General features: G+C 45.0%; 1 protein-coding gene across 2 annotated transcripts in view; it reads right to left on the reverse strand.

Annotated features, from left to right (window-relative positions):
- Positions 1-209: 209 nt before the first annotated feature.
- The window catches only part of STAU2 (staufen double-stranded RNA binding protein 2), a 309,313-nt gene continuing 286,865 nt past the window's right edge, over positions 210-22,657 (reverse strand). The window contains exons 12-13 of one of the 2 annotated variants that reach the window (XM_065895762.1): positions 2,449-2,537; positions 210-1,312 (exon numbers count right to left, since the gene is read on the reverse strand). In XM_065895762.1, coding sequence (XP_065751834.1) covers positions 1,219-1,312; positions 2,449-2,537 — 183 coding nt within the window. In that variant the 3' untranslated portion in view covers positions 210-1,218. The remainder of the gene's footprint in view (positions 1,313-2,448; positions 2,538-22,657) is intronic. The other variant, XM_065895761.1, reaches the window with a different exon arrangement.

Genomic DNA, 22,657 nt, shown 5'->3' on the forward strand with positions numbered 1-22,657 from the left:
TCAGGAACCCGGTTCCGAGTCACCCGGGAGGCGGCCCTGCGGTTTCGCAGAGACGGCCGGTGGCACGAGAACCCCGCTAGTGTCACCGCCGTGCAGGGTGACGGGGGCCGGGTGGGCAATGGCCTTTGAGATGGGTTACGCTGGGGTGATGTTTCAGAGAGGAGAACGAGGCAAGGAAAGAACAACACTGACCACACTTCACACAGACACCGACCACATTTTTACTGCATTGGCTCCACGCTGGATTCCAACATGCTGGTCCAGAGCGTGGCTGGCTACAAGCTGGCAGGACCTCTATGGCTCCTCCCGCAGCCACAGGCTTTCCCTTCCCCGCCATGAACGCTATTTCTCTTGATCCCACTCACTGCCCCAAGTGCAGAGGCAGTTATCAGAAAACACTTTGGATGCAAACAGTGAGTGGCTTACAACACACGGATGGGGTGGGTGCAATGTCCACTGTGAACGTGGAATCCACAGAAATGGCTGGAGAGGCAAGACGCCTCCTTCGTGGCTAATAGGATGATGGCATTCAAGACCCACAAGTGGTTTTTGTTTTCTTTTTGAATTCCTGGAGTCTATTGAAACTAATTGTTCCTAACATTATTTCATATTTGTAATCAAATGTCTGACCTGATTTCAACCATGTTTGTTGGCATACATCTTTGAGTGGTGTGCCTCGAAGTTATTCAGACTGATAATAGGATGAAGATTACAAATATCTGCATAAAAAGAGAAACTGTGTGACTCTATATGAAGACAACGACCGTCACATTCCACAGCACATCATTGGTTAATCTTTGAATCGTCAGGCATTATTTAAAATGAGAGAGAATATAAGTGAACACAAGCGCCACGACAAAACAATCATAACAACAGAACCAAACCCAATTTCTCTATTAATCATTTGAGAATTGTACCTCTGTTTCTAACACTTTTCATTAATTGTTATTTTAAGCTCCAGTAGCAGGATCAGATTTCTGCTGCCTCTGGGCAAATGAGTTATGATCTGATCTCAAGTTCCAAGGGAAATGCTCAAAGTTTTATTTTCCCCCAGTTGAATAAACAGTACTATGTCTATTATCTCTGGTGTTAGAATAGTGCTGTCTTCACATAAGACTCAAATCATGGCATTAGTCATTCATTTCCTTGAACACAGACACCCTCATGCGTGCTGACAGGTTTATAAGGATGCGGTGGCAGCCGTAGCTCTGGGAGCTGCTAGATGACCGACCTTGATTTCTTGCAGTCCTGAGCGATGGAGCCCGGGTGTGTCTGGTTATTGTCTGCTTTCTCTCCCAGATGCTGGGCTTGTCTGGAAGATTAATACATTAACAAGAGCTGAAGGTCCGGGGTCGCACATCTTCAGACATGTTTATTAGCAGATGGCACACAGGATTCAAAGGTCACCACAAAAGTGACATTTTAAAGTGAAACAACAATATTTATGTTCAGATAGTCTACTGATGAGATCATGTGGAAATGGTTTTGATTAAATTAGCTTATAAATGGTTGCCAATCTATAGACAACTTAAAATGCCACGTCTGTTTACCAAATGTTTTTTTCTCACGCTCTCACCTTTTAAATATTAATGACCAAATGCTGTGTTTTTTTTTGGGGGGGTTAAGATTATTTAACTGAAGGATTAGTATATTTGGTTTTGACTTCCTAGGTTATCCAATTTTTTTCATTCTAAAGATGTTATCTCCTGTGTGAGTTCTGAAATCTCACCTGCAATTATTTCTGCTTTGAAAGAATTTGGATTTCACTGTTGTAAATACAATGGCTTGCAATTTCTCTTTGGGTCGCTGGAGAGACTTTAAGTTCAATCTCTCAGATCAAACCTTATGTTCAATATCATAAAAGAGGTATGAGCTGGATTTCAGAAATTATTAAATCTGCCTTTTGGCCTCTGTAGCCCTCGGGAGCCACACTTTTGTGACAACGTGCGCTTGTGTTTCATACAACAGTGTGAAAAACAAAATGCAGCCAAGGGGAAGGAACCCTTCTCTCAGCTTCTTCCCGCCCCCCCCCCCCCCCCCCGCCCCGCTCCGTTGTGCCTACTACCTAGCAGGAATGTGAATGAAAATATTTACCTCAGAAAATGGTTTAGTCAGAGAATGCCCAACAGTCTGAAATGAGAATTCACCTTTTGCAAGTCTTGCAAATCTCCGTGGTCAGCAAAACCCACAGAAATATTTCCATCAAAGGCATTAAAATGCAGAAATAATGATCAACCAGTAGATTAAAACTTTCACAGACATATTTACAAGAAACAAATATGACCATATAGACTGTCTCTCATTTATTTGCATTGAATTGTATTAGGAATAATTTTGTAGGGTATAGATATTATTGTCTCGAGTTTTTCACCTTATTATTATGTCTATCTTATTTTTCATACAGTTACAAAATTACAAATGTAAAAATACAACAGAAGATGTACTCACTTTTCAAGAGAACCTTTCTCAATATTCATTGCTCCTTCCATTGGATCCAGTCCTTGTTCAGAAAATTGTTTCAAGGCACTTAAAGCTGCCTAAAAACAAAAACAAACACACAGACAAGGAGATCCAGTTACTGACTTTCATGTAATAAATAGGTACGTAATGGTAAAAGAAAGCTTTGATACATAGTAAAGGCTATCATTTTCATTAGTCTAAATAAATGCTTTTCTGTATCATTTAACAAAACTACATTTAAGAGGCTGTATTATGATGGAGCAATGCATATACTATGAAGGCTTTAGTTTTGTGTGTCTGGGGGAAGAGGTGGAGGGAGGAGTCTCCATAAATCTCATGCCTTATCCATAATTTTGTAAAATCACAATGTTTTATCCGCAAATGTAGAAAACGCCTAGTAGAAGCCTGTCATTCTTTGATGATGAGTTTTGCATCATTTCTCCTCACATTACTGAAACTACACATTGTCCTCCTCCAGATGTGAGAACATCAGATTTTTTTCCAGCTTTCCAAAGTTAGCATAAATGTATCGTTCAATTTTATAGACATGTAGCCTCAAGCAAGTCACAGAATGTGAGTCCAGAAATGGACCAAATACACCCTTGCATACCGAGGGGATGGTATGATGGTATCCTGTGAGGAGAGAGAAAATTTGCGCTCCATGGGGCCCCGGGAAGGCAGGCCTGGCCGCGGCAGAGCCTCCTGTGGTGTGGATATGCCGGGGATGCGGGATGCATGCGGATCCGTGGGATGCTGAAGGGTGTTGACAGGCTGGTGGAGCCTCGCTGAATAGCTGGGAGGCACCAAAAAATGTGATGCTGATAAGATCTGCATAAGTTATTGACACTCTAGTGCGAGGTCCAAATTGTTATTTCTTTGAATAAGAATTTGGTTCTTCTTCCCCTCCCCAAACCCCACCACTTCTCAGGTCAATTAGAAGAGCTTTGTTGTGTCTGAGATAGGCGTGAGCGGCCAAAGTTGTTTGCATCTTGGAGATCCTGCTGGGTCACACTTTGGTCATCTGTATCTTCTCAACTGCCTCTGACAAACAGCTAACTCTGCCAGTTGCTCAAACTTTTATCTGCCAGGGGCCCCTTTTGGGTAGCTGAGTGCATGATCTCTTCTACATCTCTTTGCGTGAAATATATCTTTTTGGTTTTGGTTTTTCAGTTAATAGGCTTTATTTTTTTTTAGGGCAGTTTTAAGTTTGCAGAAAAAATGGAGCAGGGAGAGTTCCCATATACCCTCTCCCACTCCACCTTCTACACTGTTTCCCCTATTATTAACATCCTGCATTCCCGAGGTACGTTTGTTACAACTGATGAAATAGCGATATATTATCATTAACTGAAGTCCAGAGTCTACAACTCTTGTGTTGTACATTCTATGGATTTTGACAAACGTATAATATCACGTGTCCACCATTACAGTATCATACGGAATAATTTTATTGCCCTAAAAATCCACTGTGCTTCAGCTGTTCACCCCTCCTCCCCTTCCCCCCAAGCCCCGGCAACCCCTAGTAATTTTTTTTAAAAATCTCTATAGTTTTGTCTTTTTCGAAATTCATACAGCTGGAATCACACAGTATGTAGCACTTTCAAATTGGCTTCTTTCACTAAGCAATATGCATTTAAAGTTCCTCTATCCTCTATGTCTTTTCATCTCATCTCTTTTTCACTGCTGAATATACTCCATTGCATGGATGTACCAAGTTTCTTTATTCTTTTATACCTATTGAGGGACATCCTGGTTGCTTCCAGTTTTTGGCGATTATGAATAAAACTGCTATCAACATCTGTGTGCAGATTTTTGTGTAATATTTGTAATATTTTTCCTCTCTTCTCTCTCTGTCATTCCGTCTTTTAAATCTCAACCCCTATATTCAACCAAAAAGGAAAAATATATCCTTTCCTTTTTTTTTAGGCTCCTTCTTCCTTTCAGGTCTCTAAGCTGGTCTCCCCAGTTCAGACGTGCTAATTTGAATTCTCACTCACGCCTGCAGCCCCAGCCTGGGTGGGCAGGGGGAGGCCGTGCTTGGGCTCTCTGTTTCTTCATTACCTCTTTGAACCCGGAGTCCTGTGGGGATGTCAGCGCCCTACCCCACTACCCCTGATCTTGGTACAGGCTCCTACTATACAGCAGCTGGTGTAGGCTGTAGTGGCAGGTAAGCACTAACAGCGGTTGTGTAAGGAGCAACGTGGCCATCTCACTGGGCACTGTTATTGGTTGAATTGTGTCCACCCCCCATATCCATATGTCGAAGTCCTAAACCCCCATACTCAGAATATGGCCTTATTTGGAAATAGGGTGACTGCTGATATAATTAAGATGAGGTCATGCTAGATTAGGGTGTGGCCTGATCCATTATGACCAATGTCCTTATAAAAAGGGGAAATTCAGAAACAGAAACCCACACAGGGAGAACACCGTGTGAAGAAGATGGCGGAGATTGGAGTGACGCGACACACGCCAAGGAATGCCAAAGACTGCCAGCAAACCACCAGAAACTGGGAGAGAGGCATGGAACAGATTCCTCCCTCATAGCCCTCGGAAGGCACCAACCCTGCCAACACTTTGATCTTGGACTTCTAACTTCCAGAACTGTGAGACAATAAATTCCTGTTGAATTTATTGTTGGTGGTCCTTTGTTACGGAGGCCCTAGCAAATGAGCACGGGTACATCTTCATTCCTCTTTAAGGACAGTAGAACCTCTTTCTCCTCTCTCTGATGTTTCCTTATATTATCTTTTGATTATAAAAATCGTTTTTCATTACAGAAAAATCATAATAGGTAGGCAAGCAAAAAGAATGTGAAAATATTCACAGTCTTACCCACCACTCACAACTTGGTGTACATCTTTCCATATCCTTTTCTATCCCCTCCCCATATGTACACTCTCTAACCTGGGTCGTATCCTAACACTGTTTTAGAACCTGCTCTTGTCATGGAACGTGAGCAGTTTTCCACCTCAACAGAAACATTTCAGCAGCATCACTTTGCAGGACTGCACAGTATCTCACAGACTTTACGTGCCTTTCTGTATTTAGCCAATCCCTAGTGTTGGACATGGAGGCCACACCCACTTTTTAAGCTGTTATTAACACTGCACTAAGCTTCTTAAGGTTAAAAATCTTTGAGTACGTTCTCAATAATTTCCTTGTGATAAATTCCTAGAAACTGAATTTCTGGGCCAAAGGGTGTGCACATTTGTAAAGATCTGATATAAACTTCCCCTGCCCTCAGGGGGGTTGTACCCAGCAGGACTCCGAGGAACATCTGCTTCTCTAGGTGCTTTTGTAATCACCTCTCAGAACCGCTTTGTGGATCACTGGAGCGAACCCGTTTTGTCATTTTACAGCCCCACTTTATTTTTCATTTGTCCATCCCTACCATTTACCTCATTCCCTAGACTTGGCTTTGAGTGAAGTTTGGCTGCTTTCAAAAGTTAAATTCACCCTCAAAAGATGCAGATTTGGACAAGTTTCCGCCTAAAAGAAAGTAATTCGCAGAGATATTTGATTCTTATTAAATTCAATTAGATGACCTCTGAGGTCCTTTCAAGTCCTGAAACGCTGAGGGAGCTGGGCAGCCTTCCCGGCTGACTCTGCTGAGAATGGTCCCGTGGGTGTGCACATCCTTATGGGCTCGTCACGTGAACCTGAGCTCTGCAGTCCCGCCTTCTGTGCGTGCACGGAGGTAGGAGCCCGGCCCGCTCGCTACCAACCTGTTAAGACCAGTCCGAGGCGGACCTCTCCAGATAGCCCCGCTTCGTGGGGTGGGCGAATGAACAGACAGTTCTTTGTATGTGCAACAATTTTGAACAAATGAACAACTATTTTGTTCTGATCCGTTAATATGTGAATTATTGGTAGGAATGCTGATTTTTATCAATTTCTTCCCAAATGGATTATTATAGACGGCTATTTCAGTGCCTTCTATAATAGTCTATCCGCAATGTGGTTGGTACTGCTGAATGAGACTTTTGAGAGCTCCAGGGCTTCTTGGTCCTGTTTTATTCCCAATAAGGCCAAAACGACAACCAAGACGAAATCGTTTTTTGAAAATCACTTATAGGCTAATTGGAGCCCAGTTTCACTAGCTGCTTTGGAAATACTTGTTGCCTGAATACCAGGAACCAAATGTCTTACTTCACTGAGTCCAGGACCCAGTGACACCTGTTCGCATCCACCCAAAAAGAGATGCACATATGAGATGAAGGCGAGGTCTCAGGGAGCAGGTTGGGTGTTTCAGCTCTTGCAAAATCTCCTGGATGATTTAATCAACGTGACAGGCAGGTCCCCAAGCACTGTCAGGATGATTGTCATTTGCTCCAAGAATGTCCTACCAGCTGGAATGGCGGAGCGCTCTTTCACTCGATGCCATGAAGCATTTTCAGAATTCTTGTGTGACTGCTTCCCTCCAAAGGTATGTTTAAAAGCTTCCAAATAACATTCCCTTAACTGTCTTCAGCCTTCATTACTGTCTGATGAGATCATTCAGCCCACATCTTATCGATAACCCTGAATACAATTGCTTATAAATCTGAGAGGACTTCTTTCTACCTTATAAAAGGCGATGAAGACACTTTATCTTCTCTGTAAACAGCTGCCATTTCATGAGCATCCCTCTGCCACAGCCATGAGACCGGGTCCCTTACCTGCGTGACCTCCAGTGTTACCACAGCCCTGCAAGGTAGGTCCTTCCCATGAGGAATTCAGCAGCCTACTCGAGGTCACACGGCTAGTAAGTGGCAGAGCACAGAGAGATGTGAACCCAGCCCACATCCTTGGTCACATCACTTTATTTCCTTCGAACATATAAACTGCTCACATTCAGCCTAGGCAACTTCAGCACAACTCCTTTCAATATCATTATTTCAAAACCACTCCTATAACCTCCTCTATGCCCACTCTACTGATTATTTCCCATGATAATGAATTGAGGTAAGCTCATGAAATGATCTCCATTTGCTAGAGAAGGGCTTTATTACCTTGTGGGGAATCACACAGTTTCCAGTCTCCAGCTTTTTTGGGGTCCCTGGGTTGACTTCTGCGACCTTATCTGGCACTTCTATAACACTCGCAGTCTGGTTAAAACTAAATTGCTATAGCAATTATTTCATCACTTAGAATGACCCAAAGGCCACAATTCCTTGCCTTCCCTCTCGTCGCTCTCCGAAGAGTTCCTCTGTCACCTTCCTGTGGTGGCTGGGAGGAGGGAGAAACGAGGTGCTGTGTCTGCCTGGGATTGTGGGGTGGAGGCTATCCAGTGAGAGGAGGTGCTGGGACTGCAAACGTGAAACGGAGAGAGAAAGAGGGCTCGGCTGTGCTTTAGAGGGAGAGATAAGCCAAACGGTTCAGGAAAGTCGAGATGGGCAGGGGCTGCCAACCAGGCACTGTTCTGACAGGTACTAATACAGCCCTGGCCCCACTGCTTCCTCCCAGCTCCTCATGAGCTCCATGAGGAATCGGGCTCTCCTTCCACTCCCAACCCCACTCATCACCCACTACTTCCCCTGAAAGGACACTTTAGCGGGTAAGAAAGCCCACGGAGTGAGATGGGTTTGCTTCGCCTTCTACAGCAAAACGCCCGCAACAACAGAATAATGCAGCAACCCCCAAAATAGCCACATAACATTTAGCATGACCCCAATATCGGTCTTTTCAAAGAACAACGTACAACGGAGTAGCATTTCGAACAAAAACTAAAATGGAACAGTCCACAAAAATGTTTTACTGTGTTCGTCCAAATCTGTCCAGAAGACGGTAAACAAAATTCTTATGTTTAAACTACCTGAGCTGAATAAATTGTTACTTGCTAGAGGCCAGTTGCTTTACAAAACATTAAGAACATGTTATAAATATGTGACGTAATATTAAAGGACACTTTGGAATGAGCGAAAAATCAAATAGCCTTCATTTGGGGAGACATAGTTGAAGTCCGATTAGAAGCAAGTGCAAGTTCATACACACACACACACACACACACACACACACACACACACTGGAATATTACTCAGCCGTAAAAAAGAATGGAATAATGCCATTTGCAGCAACGTGGATGGACCTAGAGATGATCATACTAAGTGAAGTAAGTCAGAAAGAGAAAGACAAATATCATATGATATCACTTATATGTGGAATCTAAAAAAAATGATACAAATGAACTTATTTACAAAACAGAAACAGACTCACAGACACAGCAAACAAATTTACGGTTACAAAAGGAGACAGTGTGTGGTGGTGGGGGGAGATGAATTAGGAGTCTGGGATTAACATACACATACTACATAAAATAGGTAAATGACAAGGACCTACTGCATAGCCCAGGGAACTGTACTCAATAACTTATAATGGAAAAGAATCTGAAAAAGAATATATATATACATATATGTATGTATAACTGAATCACTTTGCCGTACACTTGAAACGAACATAACATTGTAAATTAACTATACTTAAATAAAACATTTTTAAAAAGAAGCAATTTCTACCTTGTCCATTACTGAGATGGTAAAGAGATAAAAGATGTTCAGCTCCTGCTGCCTGCAGGTCACCCTCTCAGCACGGACAATTTGCCGTGTGATAAATGTAAACTAACCTTGGGGAGTCGCGGGGAGGAGGTAAATCTGGGTTCCTTAATGAACAACATCCTGAATGATGCTTAAACCCAAGTTGTATAACTTCCCACACACTGTGGATTCGAGAATTTCAAAGATACACTAACATAAGTACCCAGAACCCTCCATATGGCTTTGACCATAAACAAACAGACAACTATATGATTTCATTTCCAAGGTCAGAAAATGTTTTCCTAGCAAATCAAAACAAACTCACTCAGCATCCTTTTGTATGTTACCACAGTCTACCAACTGGAATCTTAAACTTTAGCTTTATGATAATTTATATGTTCTGGGACTTTTTTTTTTTTTTTTAAGGTATATCCAGGGCAATAGATGTAGCTTTGTTTGAAAGGAGAAAAATTTTTAAAGTGTTTTAAAGAAGCGGATGACATTTCCTTTTCTTATTCTTGTCTTTTCAGCTCAACACTTGTATCCATTTGTGTGTGTGTGTTTCCCTTAGAGGAGGGCATCTGCAGAGACACATAGAAATATTTTTGTCCCCAAAAGATTTTACAACTGTTTTGGGAATAAAGCCCCACAGGTTCTAAAACAGATGTCGCTGCCATTTCGTGTATCGCTTGTTTTGTGCGTAGTTATAGCAATGCCAGAAACATGATGCCAATAAGATACTTTCCATGCCTGTTTGTTGGTCTTGGTTCACACGTGTGTGTGTGTGTGTGTGTGTCCACAGGATGGGGGTGAGCCTTTCCAGCCATTTCTGTAATTTCTAACTTTTCTCTTGTCGATCAGCAAACTGTGGAAACCAGTGCCTGTTCTTCTTGCTTCCTTCTGCAGGGCCTAAAGAGTTTGTAATGACAACACAGCAGCGTTAAGTCATTCTCTGAGAGACAACAATGGTTCATTAGCAAAATGTGAATTTTAACTCATCCCCTCATGACACGCAGTTCTTTTCGGAGTCTTTGAACAGGATGCCCAATGGATCCTTTTATTTCTTTTTTTTTCCATTTCACACTTTTCCCACCGATTTCACATCCTGAATCCCAGGAACAGACAGGCTGTTCCCATTAAAGTCAATGGTAACCATACATGTCCGAATGTGGCCTTCATTTTGAAGGAAGTGCTCAAGGTTTGTTTTGTTTTGCCTTTTCCCCCTAAAGTGCTTGTTCATATGGAACTCTTCCTGGGAGCAGGTCTAACTGCTGGATTCATTTCAGAACACACGCATTGGACATATATGCAGCTCGTTAAATCAGTCTCCTTTAATGAGAAAATGATAGGAAATGCAAACATCTTCATTTGCAGCTGAGGACTCCCCTCACTTCTCTTCCCAACAATCTTTGAGACCGACTCTCCGTGAAGTCATTCAAATATGACTGGAAAGGGCTTCCCTGGTGGCGCAGTGGTTGAGAGTCCGCCTGCCGATGCAGGGGACACGGGTTCGTGCCCCGGTCCGGGAAGATCCCACATGCCGTGCAGTGGCTGGGCCCGTGAGCCATGGCCGCTGAGCCTGCGCGTCCGGAGCCTGTGCTCCGCAGCGGGAAGGGCCGCAACGGTGAGAGGCCCGCGTACCGCAAAAAAATAAAAATAAAAATGACTGAAAAACCAGAAGGTCTTTTCTTCAGTAGGCTTGAAGTCTTATTGTCCAAAGAATGTGAATTTTAACGTTTCTAAGTTATCATTTTCTTACTTTGAATGGTCTATAACAAAATGCCAAGTCTCTCTTTATATAAAATAAAAGAAACCCCAAAGAGAACATCGTATTTCTAAATTTTATCACATTATGATAGGAGCCTCAGTCTATTCCTTTTCAGATGAATCAATGGTAGGACTTTAAAAATAAAATAAAAAGTTGATTACACTGAGCTTTAATTAAACTGCTGGCTGCCCTGCTTTCTAACAACTTCATTATAGTCCGCACTTTCATTTATGCTTACACAATCCCCTTGGTTCAGGTAATTTCCACAAAATTGGTACCTTATAAAAAAGCTCTTACTGTTGGAACAAAGGGATGTCAGTTAAGGTGATGGCTACTCACTGTGTAAAAAAAAAAAAAGAGGTGTGGGTGGTCGGGAGACTAAGGCGTGCCTTCGACGGTCTCCTAAGGCAAAGAATAGGAATTTTGGCTCCAGAATTTGGGGAATTAGTACAAAATTGGGCACTTATACTGTAGACTTAGCCATCACCTTTATTTCAGCAATCAGGCACTTACTGTTGGGTAATCCACGTAGTTGCCAGCCTTGACAATAATACAGAGTCGGATTTGAAGCAGGATTAACTGTGCTAAGGAATGTTTTCAGCGTTTAGGACAAACTTGAGTAGCGACATCCATGCTGCCATGGCTTCCTCCAATCACACTGTTTCTGTTTTACCAATAGCATTCCTTTTAAATTCGTGTGTTGTCTTTCATTTAATTATTTTTGCTTCAACAAAAACTCCCCTTGGTGACGGTGTTTACTGAAACATGGTGTTGGGCACAAAGGCGAGTGTCCGTCTCTCTCTGAACTTGGCAGGATAATCACCCACAAAGGTGTCCTACCCCCCAGAATCTGAATATGGCAGAAGTGATCTTGCAGATGGCACTGAGGCATGAACACTGAGATGGAGAGGTTATCCCGGCTGATGCACATGGGTCCAATCTAATCACATGTCTCCTTAAAACCACAGAACCTCTCCCGGCTTTAGACGTGGCCGGGAAAACATGCTCAACAAAATGCAACGTTGTTAGTTTTGAAGATGGAGGAAGTCAAGGGAGGTGTGTGGCCTCTATAAGCTGGAAAAGGCAAGGAGACCAGTTCAGCCTTAGAGCCCCCAAAAGGAACTGCCGACACCTTGATTTCAGCTCAGTGAGACTCCTGTCTGACTTCTGACCTACAGAGCTCTAAGACGACAAACACGTTTGTGTTGGGCTAAGCCACTCGGCCTGTTCATTTGTTACAGCAGCAAGAGGAAACTAATACACTCTTCCAGTCGTCTGGACAAGGAAGTGAATGGGCATGGCATCTGGAGTCTGTCGGGCCTAGATTAAAATGTCAGCTCCACTGCAGACCAGCCGGGTGTCTTTATGCAAGTGACTGTATGTCTCAGAGCCTCGTTTTCAGCATCCGTAAACTGGAAACTACAACACCTACCACGTCGAATTGTTTGAGAGGTTAATGCCTGGGCTATAGTGGTGTTTTATCAATGAAGGCCTTTAGTACACAACTTTCTCTGTTGAGCTCAACATTCAGTCATAAAATCCTTTATGCTCTCTGTCTCCATGTTAATTTATGTCCAGTTTCCTGTATATTTCTATCAACTTTTTCCAGCACATTGCTCATCTGTCTCTCTTCTAAGAGAACCCTATCATTATGCCACCCCCTTCATCAACAGCCATTAATAACTCCCAGCCCCAGAATAACATCCTATATTCTTGGCCTGGCATTCAGGGCCCTCCATCAGCTGACACCATTCTACCCCACAACCTCACTTGCTGCAGTTTCACTAGTGTGTTTTCTAGGGTGTGATTTCCCCCAAACAGCAGACCAGTCACCAGCCTCAGGAACACCTGGCAGGTGTCAGTGCTATCAACAAGCTCCCTGGCCTATTGGCCTAAAGACACACCAATATTTCAGAAGTCTTGCCCGCATGGATCTTCCGCCCTGGTCAGATTGATCTACCTCTTGTCTGGGAAGACATCGGGGCTTTCTACCTCCACGCCTTTGTTCCTGCAGGCTTTCTGACTTCTCAGCGTGGTGGATTCCCAGCCTGTGTCCCACCTATGAATTTCTGACAGCCCCGGCCATTTACCTCCCTGAACTGTGAGTCACCTTTAACGTGTTTACATCCCGTCTCCCAGGTAGTTGGTCTGTTGGGGCCATTTTCCTGTTTGAAATCGTCACAGTGTGTTTACAGAACATCTTCAAGGAATACTCTTTGATAGATTATCCTTCGGCTTCCATGTGAAGCTCACCCAGACAGGCAAGTGCTTGCAGACACGTTTCTTCTTCCTGTTTTCTCTTTATTCTCCTATTCATCTTGCCCTCCCTTGCTTTCCTCCCCCTGCAGGGCCTCCTCCAAAACTTCTCTCCATGGAGGTTCTTTCTCCTCCCCGTCTGCACCCTTCCACCCCTACCCGCAGGCTCTGCAGCCAGGGCACCATGGGATAGACCATCCCAGGAAAGCAGGGCTGGGTTGCAGCTATCCGTGTGAGAGAAGGTTCTCCTTCCCCACAACTTGCCTCCAAAGAATACAGAGGATAGTTACTGTCTTTTCCAAACGTCAATCATGGGCTGAAACCAGCGCTCAAAACTCAAGCCTTCCTGGAGTCCTGTGAGGCTACAGAGGAAGTGCCTGGGAAACCCTCCCTGGGAGGACCCCACAAAGGGGGCTTTGCCTGAGACCCTCGAGATGGGGACATCCTGAAACAGAGGACCAGAGGGGAGCCTCCTCCGCCCAAGGAGGCCTGGCTCTACGGGGCAATCGTGGCCGAATTCTGCCTCGGCAGCCCTCCCGTCTGCTGCCCCAAAGGTTCATTTGGGATTTCTTGGTCCTTTGAGATTCTCCTCCGAAGAGAATGAGGAACATTCCCGCTGAGGATGGGCACACACTGCTCTGTCTCTTCAGGAATTTCATTTGGGTTTGAGTATGTGATTGATAAAAACTTACATTATAGTTGTTTCACAATTTTTACTGCCCTTAATGTATTCTTGGATTGCCTGGTGGGGAAGGATGGGTGGGAACAGAGGATGATGGTCAAACAATATAACGTATAAAGTTCTGTTTAATTCTGAACCTTTGGTTGTACTGCAATAGAGTCGTAGGCGGTAAAGGCAGGTGGCCTGCAGACCTTGTTGATTCTCTCAATGGGTGAGGCCCACGGAAGTCTGACTTTTTCCTGGGGCATTTGGTGGCCATCCTAGTGGTCAGATTGCAGGAGGGAGGGGCCGGAATAGACCTTCACCTCCATCCCAAATGCCTCCTTAGCCTCCTACTGACACCTGATTAAGGTCCAAGCATGCACAAAAGTACAAAGAATAGTACACTGGACCCTCACAGGCTTATCATTCAGATCAAGAATTATCAGTATTTTACCAATCTTGTTTCATGTATCTTCATGTTTTTCCTGTAGTATTCCAAATCACGTATCAGGTAAAGATACATGCCATCATCAGATCTAACAAAATTAACAGTACATCCTTTCTATCATCTAAATACCCAGGTCATGTTAAAATTTCCCTGATGGTCCCAATAATGTCCATTAAAGTTGGTTTTCAAATCTATATCCCGATCAGTTCACGAGTTGTATTTGATCGACCTTTTAAGATCTAGGAGTCTTGTGGTAGCAGAATAATGCCTCTCATAGATGTCTGAGCCCTAATCCCAGAGACCTGTGAATGTTACCTTACCAGGGACTTTGCAGATGGGATAAACTGAGGGTCTGGAGATGCAATGATTAGTCTGGAGTCCAATCTGATCCAATCTGAGAAAGCCTTCTTCACGGAGGCGAACAGGGAGAGTAGAGCGATGCTGGCAGGGGGAGCTGCTCTTGCCAAGGGGCTGGAGCTGGGAGGGAAGGAGGGGTTGGGGACACGATCACTAAACTGAGGGTCTGGAGATGCAATGATTAGTCTGGAGTCCAATCTGATCTCAAAATTAGAGAACCCCTCCCAGCATTGGTCAGAGAGAGACATGATGACGGAAGAGGGGTCAGAGGCATGTGACGTTGTTGGCTTTGAATGTGGAGGAAGGGGCCAGGAACCAAGGAATGCAGGAAGCTTACAGAAGCTGGAAAAAGCAAGGAAACATTCTCCCCCTGAGCCTCCAGAGAGGAGCACAACCCTGCTGGCACCTGGATTTCAGCCCTGTGAGACCATGGCTGACTTCTGATGACAGAGCTGTCAGATAATAAACTTGTGTTGTTCTAAAGCACCATTCCTTTAACAGGGGGACTGAAGCCACACGGAGGTGTAAACTCTGACACCAGGTTCTTTCCCGAGAGAGACCAGGCTGGTGTTGGGCCCGAAACGGAGGCCCGAGGGCCTGCCTGAGACGTTGGGGGAAAGGGGAGGCTGGGGGCCTGAGAAGTGGGACCGGCTGAGCTGCAGGCCTAATCAGGCCAGAACCGAAGAGCTCCCCACCCCTCTCAAAAGTGGGCCTCACCCTAAGATCAAGGCACCTAAACCCTTCTAGGACCTCCCTCTGCCCTCGGGGGTCCAGGCACCTTCGCTCCTGCACTGTGCCCGCCGCCTCCTTTCTGTTCCTTGACTGTGACAAGCTCACCCCCATCTCAGGGACTCATGCTGGCCAGTCCCTCAAGCCACCCCCTCCTCAAGACCGGTTGCTTGTCAAGGCTTCAGATCTCAGGCCAGGCAGGCCTCCCTGACCGCTCCAAAAACTCACACAACTGTGTTCATTATCCTTATAACGCTTGCCACTGCCTGTGATTATTTCCTAGGGGAAGGGGTCCGGTCTGTCTGAGTCACGACTGGGTACCGTCCTTCATTCCACAAAGAGTCATTGCGAACCGGGTGCCGCACTGGGCACCAGGAAACTAAGCTCCGCGGACACACTCCCTGCCTGTTCGTGGCATGCCTCCCAGCAGGAAGGAAAGCGTGCAGACCACGCCAGGCTAGCGGATGATGCTGTAGAGACAGCACATACAACGGCAGCCTCGAGAAGGGTGCCCAGGGCTCCCCGGAGAAACCTGTGTCACAGAGAGGGCACATTTGGGGTGAGACTTAGGGTGAGAAAGCCTTCTTCACGGAGGCGAACAGGGAGAGTAGAGCGATGCTGGCAGGGGGAGCTGCTCTTGCCAAGGGGCTGGAGCTGGGAGGGAAGGAGGGGTTGGGGACACGATCAGGTTTCAAGCTGTGGTGTAGAAAAGGGAGGCGCCGCCTTCTGGGAAAGCCTGAACCAAGCCCAAGGGGCGGAAGCCACAGGCGGAGAGATTTGGTCTCAGAACAGGAAGGAACCTTGTGTCCGCGGAGCACAAGCTGGACTCTGAGGAAGGACAGGCCGGCTGTCAGGTAGGAGGCCGTGCCCGGAGCAGGTGGCTGTGAGGTCCCTCGTGTCTCAGGCTCTCTGATGCTTTGAGTCAGGACAAGGCCACGTAGGGGAAGAACACCGGCACATCTGCGGGGTGGGAAGGGTTGTTGGAGAGGTGACATGTAGAGCTGTGTCACCTGTGATGAGTGTGGTTTGCAGGGGAAAGCTGAGTCTTCCTTGATAGGGGTAAAAATTGGACCTGAGCTTCACGGTGGGTCACGTGAGAAAGTGTCTCTCCCTTGTCGTTCCTCAGCATCTCCATTTAGAAGACTGAGTCGGTAAAACCGTCCTATTACAGGGATTAACTGATGGACATGTCCTGGAGGTGTCTGCCACATACCGTCCTATGTGGTAAATGTTTTTGTTTTTTTAATATCTTACTTTTTAAAATTTATTTATTTTTGGCTGCGTTGGGTCTTCGTTGCTGCGCGCGGGCTTTCTCTAGTTGCGGCGAGCAGGGGCTACCCTTCATCATGGTGCACAGGCTTCTCATTGCGGTGGCTTCTCTTGTTGCAGAGCACGGGCTCTAGGCGCATGGGCTTCACTAGTTGTGGCATGCAGGCTCAGTAGTTGTGGCACGTGGGCTCATTAGTTGTGGCTCGCGGGCTCTAGAGTGCAGGCTCAGTAGTTGTGGCGCACGGGCTTAGTTGCTCCGTGGCATGTGGGATTTTCCCGGACCAGGGATCGAACCCATGTCCCCTGCGTTGGCAGGTGGATTCTTAACCACTGAACCACCAGGGAAGCCCCTGCAGTAAATGTTTAACAACTGACTTTCTGGGGGGAAAAAATCCCTAACTGGCACCACCTCCAGCTCCCTGCTTACTGCTCGGAGGCAGGGCAGCAACATGGTGAAGAGCCCGGCTTACCGACTGGCTCCACCACCTCTCAGCCATACGACTCTGGGGAGGTAAATATCTCAACTCTTTTTTTTTTTTTTTTAATTTTATTTATTTTTCTATTTATTTTATTTATTTATTTTTTTGGCTGTGTTGGGTCTTCGTTTCTGTGCGAGGGCTTTCTCTAGTTGCGGCGAGCGGGGGCCACTCTTCATCGCGGTGCGAGGGCCTCTCACTATCGCGGCCTCTCTTGTCGCGGAGCACAGACTCCAGACGCGCAGGCTCAGTAGTTGTGGCTCACGGTCCTAGTTGCTCCGCGGCATGTGGGATCCTCCCAGACCAGGGCTCAAACCCGTGTCCCCTGCATCGGCAGGCAGACTCTCAACCACTGCGCCACCAGGGAAGCCCAATCTCAGCTCTTAAATGGCATTCCGTGCTCATGACGCTCACTTTGTTCCAAGAACGTTCCATTGCTAACTCATTTATCTTCACAGTCACCACAAGGAGTCTTGACTCTCATCCCCAGTTTAAGAGGACAGGGGGACAGAGATGAAGTAATTTATGCAAGACCGACATGATTTGATCTTGATGGATCTGAAATCTGGACAAAGATGACCTGGCTCTGGAGCCAGATTCTTAACTACTATATCGTACCACCTCTCAACCCAGTGATAGGATGCACCACCATTCGGGCACTCAAGACACGGCTCGAGCCAGACCAAGGCGTGGAGCCCTGTGAGAGCGAGGGTCTGGGTGCAGACTCTGAGGACGTGGGGCTCCCTCTTTGATCATCCCCTTACTTCCTCTTATGCTCTCCTGAGCTGTGGTCTTTGGGGGCATGAAGGGCGGTGGGGGTGAGAATTGAGAAGGAGCAAAGCTGGCAGCAAAGGCAGCTGGACTTCGTCTGGGAAGGAGGGTGAGTGGCGACCCCGGCTGGACTCAGAGCAGGCAGGACTGACCTCACCAGGGGGACCATTTAGGCGGGGGGCCCAGATTTGGAGCTGGGTTAATTCAGGATGACTGTCAAGGCTGGAACCCAGATGGGCTGGCACCAGATACTCACTGGGCTAACCAGAACCTAAATGAAAGCACGTCAATCAGCAACTTGGTGTGTTTTCCTAATATTAAAGGGCAACATTTCCCTCGGTTTCCAGGATCTCCAGTCCGCTTACTGTTTCTCTTACATCACCAGGCACCGCTTCTCAGTCTTCTGCCGGCTTTTCCTTCGTCTTGATCCTTAGTCCATCCTTGGACCTCTTATCTTCTCTCTGGATAGTCTCCCCCTAGATGATTTCATTGAGGCCTATGGCTTAAATCCCTTATAAATGCTGATGGCCCCAAATTCCCATCTTCAGCCTACCCGTCTGCCCTACAGTTCACACACATAGCCGCCTGGCGGGTTCTCCACTTAGGGGTCTAAAAAGCATTGCAAACCTGCCCAAATCCGAACTCTTGATTATCATCGTCAGACATCACCTCTGGCAGGAAAGGGAACCCCCGTTCAACCAGTGGCTCAGGCAAAACCCCTAGGAATCAGCCTCACTTGCTTCCTTTCTCTCTCACCTCCCACATCTGACCTATTATCGAGGTCTGCCGGTTCTTCTTTGAAATGCAGCCAGAATCGAACTACTTCTTACCACCTGCTCTGCCCCAGCCTCACCCAAGCCACCATCACCTCCCAGCAAGACTCATGATGTAGCTTCCTAACCTCTCTCCCTGTGTCTGACTCTGCCCACCTAAAGCCCATCCTTCGAACATATCTGGAAAGACAGATGTGAAAGGTCAATGAGAACAGGTCACGACCCTGCTCAAAGCCCTCCAGGGGCTTCTAGTTTCTCTTAGAACGAAACCCCAATTTCTGACTTGGGCCCGAAGCCCTCCGTGACCTTCGCCATCTTCAGCTCAGTCTCATTAACCTCATTACCACGCTCTTCCAAACCACAGAGCTCCAGCCACACCAGCCCCTCTGCTCTTCCCAGGGCACCCTGAGTTCAGTGCTGTCTCTAGGACCTTCACGTGCTCCTCCCTAGACCTGGGGCTCTCCTCGCAGGTCTCCACAGGGCTCTGTCCCTCACCTCAGCCATTGCTCTCCTCAACTGTCACCCCTCGAGACCAGGGGCCCTTCAGGGGCCACACACTCCACTCCCAGCCTGGCGTTCTCGCATCTCCTCACACTGCCTAATTTTTAGTGCTTACTGGCCCTAAATTTTTATTTATCTATTTAACCATTTCCTTGTTTATTGTCCACGTCCCCATTAGAATGCAAGTTCCGTGAGGGCAGAGATTTGCCTGTTTTGTTCATTGTTAAATACTCAGCACCTAGAATAATAGGCACTCGATACTTATTAGCTGAATGACTGAACGAATGGTTAAAAACAGTGACCAAGTTCAAGAATATCTAGCCACCTCATATATACAGTATAGTTTTAATAATTTTCAGAAGCTCCCTATGGAAATTAGGGAGTAGCTCATTTCCTCCATTGATTGAAACCCAGAAGTAAGCATTCATTTGACGTTTATTCAGCTGAAGTGAGTAGCTGCTACATGTTGGTCTTTCAAATGCAGAGATTTAAGTAGCGTGATAGGTCTCCAGTGTGGGTATTCTCACACATCGTAAACTTATTTTACGCCAATTACATCATTGCAGCTTTGGAAGAAACGTTATTGGAATTAACTTTAGTTTTTTTCTAGAAAGTCTTCCTTTTTTTAAGCTAAATGTACTCATTGTAAAGTTCAAGAAGTAAATTTTATCTTCTTTTTCTAGGTACCACTGAAAGAAAAGCCCATCGCTAATATCACACTTGGTTTGGTAATTTTTAGAAACTCCATTAAAAGTAATTGTTAAAGTTTATAATTAAATAAGCATCTCAAAGGAAAAACTAGTATCCTGGTTTCCTAAAAACATCTTCATTAAGACAATATAATCAAACAAAGAGATTTACTTCGTGTTTAAATAATTATGATCACAAATGGTCCCCTTCCCCCACCTCCACACCCAAATGAGAAGTACTTTAGTATACTTTTGGGGATATGGTTTCGGTCTGCCAAATACTTAAGCACAAAATTCTCCTAAGTTGTTTCAGGAAACTGCTAGTACTCTAAGAGGGTTGACATTCTAATATATCCAAACACAGGTTTTGGTTTTTTTTTCCTAATTGTTTGGCTGCAGAAGAAGAGGTAAGGTTATAAGAATTTATGCAGTGATCAGTGATGGAATCCTAATCCATCTTAAACTGTCAGCGTGACAACTGGCAGTTCCCAATGTGTATTAAGAGATAGCGATTTTTTTTTTTTGGCCTGAGGGTACATTCCCTTTCAAAAGCAGAATATTTTTCTTCTTTTGCTTTCTAAAGATGTCATGTTAAACTCCATTCTTAATGGTTAATCTTTTAAGGAGGCAAGATGAATTGGAGAGAAAATGTGAGAGATTTATAAATTTGGGGAAAATGCAACATGAGTCATTCCAATAAGCAATTTCAAATCAAAACCTTAACTTGGGCAAGGGACATTATATCAACCAACAGCATTCTTTAGAAATGCCTGACATTCAGTTGGATAGAATTATATATTGAAATAGCTTGTAGGCATATTGGGGATGTTTTCCCTCAAGCATCTGGTAGTATCAAAGCCCAGGGGGAAGAGTAGGTCACCGTGCCAGAATTTAAAAGCTGCCTTTTAGATAAATATGTGGAAAGGATAGGAATTAAGTTATCAAAAGGCTAGAAGAATTTGCTGAAAGGGAGGAGGGTGCTAAAAGCAATAAGCTATTTGGAATTCAATAGCACGCAACTTTAGGGCCTTGTAGAGCTAGTATTGTTAGCCAAATAAGGGTAAAGTGATGGTTCAAAAGGGGAAAATTAATGAATAAGTACAAACATAAAAAGCAACAAGGCAATACCCTGATCTGTGAAAGTAAGAAGTACTTATAGAATCTCTGAGGCAATGTGGGATAAGTAGGAAATCAGGTACCTCTTCTGTGAAGCCTCCTCTATATTTGGAAAAGAATAGTGACTGGTGATTTCTGTGCCCTGTATTAGTCAAGGTAAACTAACTGCTAAACAGTCACCCCAGAGACTCAGTGGTCATGGAAAGACCAATTGGGTATTGCTGGGCAGTGGACCCTGGTCAATCAAGGTCCCACACCCCTTCCATCTTGTGACTCTGCCCTCCTCTAGGCTTGCATTATGGTCTTCTACATTCGGCCAGTGGAAGAGAAAATAAAATGGAAGATAGTACATAGGAGGATTTTATGAAAGAGAACTCAAAGCCCTCATGCTCCAGAACGTAGTGACATGACCATACCTAACTCCATGACTACAACCAACTCCAGGTTGGGTAACTAAGTCTGGCTGTAAGCCGAGGAGAAGAGGAGGCAGGTGCGGTAATTAGCCTCAATTAGTACTCACAAGTGGTACCATGTCATTGCACTCATTTGCTGAGGTATCTGCAAGCCTCTTCGTGCTAAAATGTTAAGTCCCTAGAATAGGGCAGAGTTGGCTGTTATCTGTTTTGTAGCTATAGCACCAACACTGGCATGGAATTAACACTCAACTTGTAGTCAGGGGACGTGTGCTGCCTGGTTCAAAAAGCCCAGCAGGGTGACCTGGAGATGTTAAGACTGGTTGTCTATACACAAATATTGCCAAGAAATGCCCAGATTTTTCTCCCTTCCTCAAGATGGCCTCTCTGTGAAGATATTTCCAGAGGGCAAAGGGACCACATGCCAACAGTGGGCAAGGGGCACTTACTTTGTTAATTCTCATTGTGTCTTCATGCAAGAAGCCTTCCCAGGGTCTCTACACCTCTTAGGAGGTTCTTCAGTGGGGGAGGGAGAGGTTGGGTTTCTGAATGACAAAGAATGGGGTAGAGAGCTTCTAGTGAACCCCAACCTTGGGAATAAAAACAGAAACAAAATCTTTATCAAGGGTAAACCAGACTTCCTTATCAACTGAGAATGAAGTCAGAAGTTATAGGTGAATAAGTAGGACTATAGACCTTAACCAATATCTAGAACCTTATTCTGTCTCCACTTGGTTTCATACAAAGTGGTAACAGCTCCTGTGTGACTGACAGAGTACTAGTATCTAGAATATATAAGTAAAAAACAAACAATCTAATTAGAAGATGGGCAAAGGACACGAAGAGAAGGTTCACCAAAGAGGATTTACAAACGGCAAATAAACATGTGAAAAGATGCTCAACATTACTAGCCAATAAGACTACGGTATCATTACAAACCTATTAAAACAGCTAAAACAAACAGTAGTGACCACACCAAATGATGGAGAGGGTCCAGAGAAACTGGATCTCTTATACATTTGAGATGGGACTACAAAATGGGCCAGCCACTCTGGAAGATAGTTTTCCAGTTTTATAAAAAACTAAATATAAACTTACTATACAACCCAGCAAACATATTTTGGGGTATTTGTCCCAAAGAAGTGAAAATTTACATCCACACAAAAACCTGTACACAAAGGTTCACAGCAGTTTTACCTATAATAGTCCAAAATAGGAAACAATCAAAATATCCCACAATAGATGAACTATTAAACAAACTGTGGTAATCCGTACCATGGGATAGTACTCAGCAACATACCGGAATGAACTACTGGTACACACAACAGTTTGCACGGCTCTCAAGGGCATTAGGCTGAGTGAAAAAAGCCAATCCCCAAAGGTCACATACTATATGATTCCATGTATATAACACTCTTGAAATGACAGAAGTATAGAGACGGAGAACAGATC

Source organism: Phocoena phocoena, chromosome 17 (genome assembly GCF_963924675.1).
Source record: "Phocoena phocoena chromosome 17, mPhoPho1.1, whole genome shotgun sequence".
Taxonomy (NCBI): Eukaryota; Metazoa; Chordata; class Mammalia; order Artiodactyla; family Phocoenidae; genus Phocoena; species Phocoena phocoena.